The 4644-nt window shown below is 40.4% G+C and overlaps 1 protein-coding gene across 1 annotated transcript in view; it reads right to left on the bottom strand.

Moving 5' to 3' along the window:
* The window catches only part of LOC138201025 (beta-galactoside alpha-2,6-sialyltransferase 2-like), a 40638-nt gene that overhangs the window by 4578 nt on the left and 31416 nt on the right, over positions 1-4644 (bottom strand). Inside the window, exon 6 of the mRNA XM_069154114.1 lies at positions 1613-1787. Coding sequence (XP_069010215.1) covers positions 1613-1787 — 175 coding nt within the window. The remainder of the gene's footprint in view (positions 1-1612; positions 1788-4644) is intronic.

The raw sequence follows: 4644 nt of genomic DNA, 5'->3' as shown, positions 1-4644 counted from the left end.
TACAGCATTTTATTTTTGGAATAACTGGTAGCATGCAGTGTATTGTAGCATTTGCAACAACAAATAAAAGGTCACAGTGCCTCCCCTCCCTTTTTTAGCCTTTTGTTTTCGAACAAGAGAAAATAAGATTTTACTGCCACATACATTTAACAGCTACAGTAGGCACTGTGAGCAATCTTTAATTTCCTGTGGAAAAATATGTCTTGCTCTTGGGAGGATAAAGGCACTAAGTCGCTGTGTACCGATGTGTTTGCCAAATAGACGTAGTGTAAATAATCACATTCCATAGAAAGCTGATAAAAAGCATCTGATAAAATGTCCATTTCTAAAAACAGAAGGTCTCAAATGGTCACACCTTGAATAACAGCAAGGTGGATGTTGTTTAAATAAAGTCTTGCAGATAAACAGTTTTTTTAATTTTTAATTTGAACCCCTTTGGCCTTTCATTTAGGCCAACAAATCAGTGATGGATTTTTGCCAGTGTACCAGAATATAGTGCAGTCACTTACTGCAATCAAGGTGAAGAACAGTCATACTGTGGGTGAGAACCAGTGCGGGGGAAACAAAAAGCTCTCCCGCCTGCGTTGTAAAGCAGCAGGGCTGCTCAGCTGTGTTCGACAGGAAAGGCTGATGCTTCAAACAGTGAATATCGTTTATTCTGCTTTGTTTAAAACACGAATGAGCTGCAGCTTCTGATAGCTACCAATAACTACCAACAATGCCAAAGCACGAAATATATATAACATTTTATATGAGGATAAATCACACTGATATTAGAAGAAGTTCATTGTGACCTGTTATACCGTAACGTAGCTTAATATATCTTTAAAAAAAAGTCAATTCGAAAAAAAAGCAACCGTAAACGTTAAATGTAAAGTTATAACCATCTCTTTCAGCCATAGTATTTGGCTTGTTCTGCACATTATTCAGCAATAATTGTACTCAGTAAAAAAAAAAAAGAAGCATTCTCTTTAATCTCTTTATTCAAATGACAAAAGGGATATAGAACACAAGGATTACTTCACTGTTGAGAAAGTACAGAGTCTGTATTATGTTGTTGAGTCTACATCATCCAATATCTGTCATGAAGAGATATTTCTGACAGATACATTCAGCGTCAGCAGTAGATACTGACGTCTCTCGGAGATAAGACTTCTGCGTGATTGGATTTTTTGTTTTGTGTATACGGCTGTGTCACGGCAAACGCATATCGAAAGGTCTACATTTTTTTTTTAAAAACCGTAGTGGAAGAGAGCCAGCATGAAGACATGCAGAGTTTCAAACGAGCGTTTCTAAGATGGGCTTACAGGTCACGTTTCCGTCACCCCCTGCATGGCTGTGCTGCATTAAAGTGCATTGCATAGCCATGCCGCATGCTGATAATGTCATTGTGCATTCTGAAGATAAGAAATTCATCATGTCTTAGCTTCTGTGTGTGTGTGTGTGTGTGTGTGTGTGTGTGTGTGTGTGTGTGTACACCTATATCTACTCCAGGGACAGGCAAGGAAATGGGTAGATAAGAGTACAGAGGGAACTGCAGAAGAACAGTGCGCACGTGTACTCGCTTGAATACATTATATGTGTGAACGCATGTACGTGATTGTATACTCACCTATGAAGCCAGATGAGGGGGGGTTGGGCTGGATGTTCTCCTGAGTGTTGCCCTGAATCACATCCCAGAGTCGCCACACATAGCTGGGGTGAAGGATGTAGAAGGGCTGGTCAGGATGGCGCTTGCGTTGCTCGACATACGGACCAAAGAGGTTGTAGTCCGGACTGGCATACCACTAACAAGACAGGAGGGGAGAAAAAAAACACCTCTGGTAAGACAGCTGGGAGGCTGAATCTTTCCATTTTTCTGACTACCAGTTGATTCTCAGTTTTTCAATCTTCACTCATTTCACTTTCTTAAAGTAAAAATTCACCACTTTTTATCCGGCTGTCCACTCAGTGTTGATATTAAATGTTGTCAATTAAAAGTAATGTAATCCTCTGTATCAAGTTATTTTGAGTCTTCCTGGTCGGGGGCCCCGATGGCAGGATGCACTACGTGGAAGCTTCAAATGCCCAAATCCATCGGTTCCCTCAAACTACTTGTACCGATAAAACACTGTAATTGCAGATATTGTAAACACAAACAACGCAACGTGTTCGGAGCGTTGCCTGTCCACTGTTACGGCGTATCACCACCTTCACCAGTGTGTTGGCCAAAACACAGTATTAGGTGACAAAAATACTCAATAGTCTACTGCAATTCTCTGGACTGCTGGTTTTGGTCATCTTTAACAATTTATCCTGAAGAAAGCTTCCAGCACACCTCTTTACAGGTTGAGAAGTGAACTTTATTAAATAGTAACACACACAAACATCTCTTTTGGACCATATTCAACAAAGACTGGCCACACTGATTTTCATTACAGAAGAATGATTTTGTTTCTGTTGGCATCAGAGGGAAATGTGAGCTACCAGCTGCTGTTTGCTCTGGGCAGCTGGATGATCACCTTCGGCCAAATTCCCTTGCACAGATAATACAGCTGCAGTGGGGGTCTCTCTCGGCTGCATGTCTTTATTCATGTCTGGCTCAAATAAACAGGTCTGAATATCAGAGTAAGCCAAAATACAAAGAAAAGTATCTTCGTCTGCAACATCCTCTGCACTCATATTTTTGGATGGCATTTTCACTTTGGGAAACGTAGCTTGTTGCAGTACAAGTAAGGAGAAGCAGGTTTTGTTTTGGTGCAGCATCCAGAGCGCCCCCTGGCGACCAAGACAGCTCAATTAGCTCGCAATTCTTCTGGCCACCAACCAACGTCACTGGTGGCTGGAAGAGCAACAGATTTTTCAGCTGCTTCTCAGGGACACAGAATATATTAAGGAATTTATTGATTATATTCATTACATATACAATCAACAGTGGATTGGATATCCACATAAAAAAGTGGCAAAATTTTTGCAGTATATTGCCTTTTATTTGATAGGTACAAAGCCCCAAAAAGATCCCAGCGATATATGTTTTGAGGATTACTTTTGCGTTTCCTTGCAATAACTTCTGTATGTCCTGCTGTTACTATACACTACACTGCAGGAGATAAGGATTACAGCAGTTTCAAGCCATCACTGGGCAAACACAATCAATGTGTTCTCAGCGTTATAACCTTTAAAAGCCAATATGTGAAAGCCACAATCACAACAACCAAAGCACAGCCATGACTACAGTCAGAGTTGTCTTTCATTGTGCCTGAGCAGCCGCAGCCCGGGTTGCACTGACTCTCGCTGTAGTCACAACCTGTGTCAGTGTACTATGATAATGTGCCATAATACAGCTCAGCCTTTCTCCACAGGTCAGAGGAAGTGCAAATGTTACTGCGAGATGACACTAAACTTATTGCAGAAGAGGAAACACAAAAGTAGACCTCAGCAAGAATCCTGCCCTGACCTTTTGGGAGCTCTCTCTCGCTCTCTCTCACTCTCACACTCACACACACACACACACACACACACACACACACACACACACACACACACACACACTTCTCTAGTTTAAAATTAAACCGATAAGGCGGCTTTGAAGTGCCAGGTTTTCAGTCTTGCTCCATTATCACCGCCACACAGTGTAATGACACACACCCCAAGAGTGGGCGGGAACGGGTCAAACATTTAAAGGATTGGAAATTCACTATACAGAAAGATGTATGTGCAGAGGTTGCCGCCAGAAGGCTGTTTGCACCTCCATCTGCTGAGAGGGGATTTTCTGTACTTACCTTAAATCTGAGATTAAGGTGCATAGCATGCATACGGTACAAACATGACTGTGTAACATCATGACTGGTTTGGAAGTCAGAGTACAATATGCAGCTTACACAAGCGTGATGTGGAAACTTGAAATATTTTGTTGAAGCAATTAACTTTAGAAAAAAACATTTTCCAAAAATGTGGTTTTAAAAAAATATCTGGAGGGGATCTTTACATACTGCAGTTGCACTGTATGTGTAAAATAACTCTTTATATGCCAGCAGTAGATAAATTGTGGTATAAGCTTTGCTATTATGGGTGTTTTGTAAACCAGCCAATGAAATCGCTCGCCGAGCTCATCATAAAAAAGTGTAAACATAAAAACAAGAGAAAAAGCTTGAGATGTTTAAATGGATAAAGAGAAAATTACTTCATTTAGCGTCAGTCTGATTTGAACAAACGTCTTTCTTTCATCTTTCTGATGGACTCAGATTTATGCTAACGTAAAGTATTACATGCAAGTGACAGAGAAACACACTAGTGTGCACTAAGTGTGGACACGTCTGGAAGTTGTGATTTTATGACTTGGCTTCAAAGGAGGCCATAAAAAGCCTAACACAGGTAACACTTTCCTAAATGCTGTTTTGTGCCATGTAAAGTGACTGTGGATCTGCACTACATTTGATTCTTATTTATGTATTCTTTTACAGGCTAATGTTTTATTCATGTGAGGTTTTTGTGTTTACCCTTAGAGATAAATAATGCATGACTTCCATAGTATATTCTTCAACAAAATAGAACTCAATTGTAGTTAATGTAATACATAAAAATAACTTAACATTACAGCAACAGAGCATTGTTTGTCTCGGTAGGAGAGGGTTTGCGTGGTACATGCTTTATGTACCTTTGCTG

Source organism: Embiotoca jacksoni, unplaced genomic scaffold (assembly GCF_022577435.1).
Source record: "Embiotoca jacksoni isolate LCO1_2020_lvr unplaced genomic scaffold, fEmbJac1.0.p SCAF_2, whole genome shotgun sequence".
Lineage (NCBI taxonomy): Eukaryota > Metazoa > Chordata > Actinopteri > Embiotocidae > Embiotoca > Embiotoca jacksoni.
The sequence above is the reverse complement of the archived record's forward strand: the minus strand, read 5'-3'. Positions and strand labels throughout refer to the sequence as shown.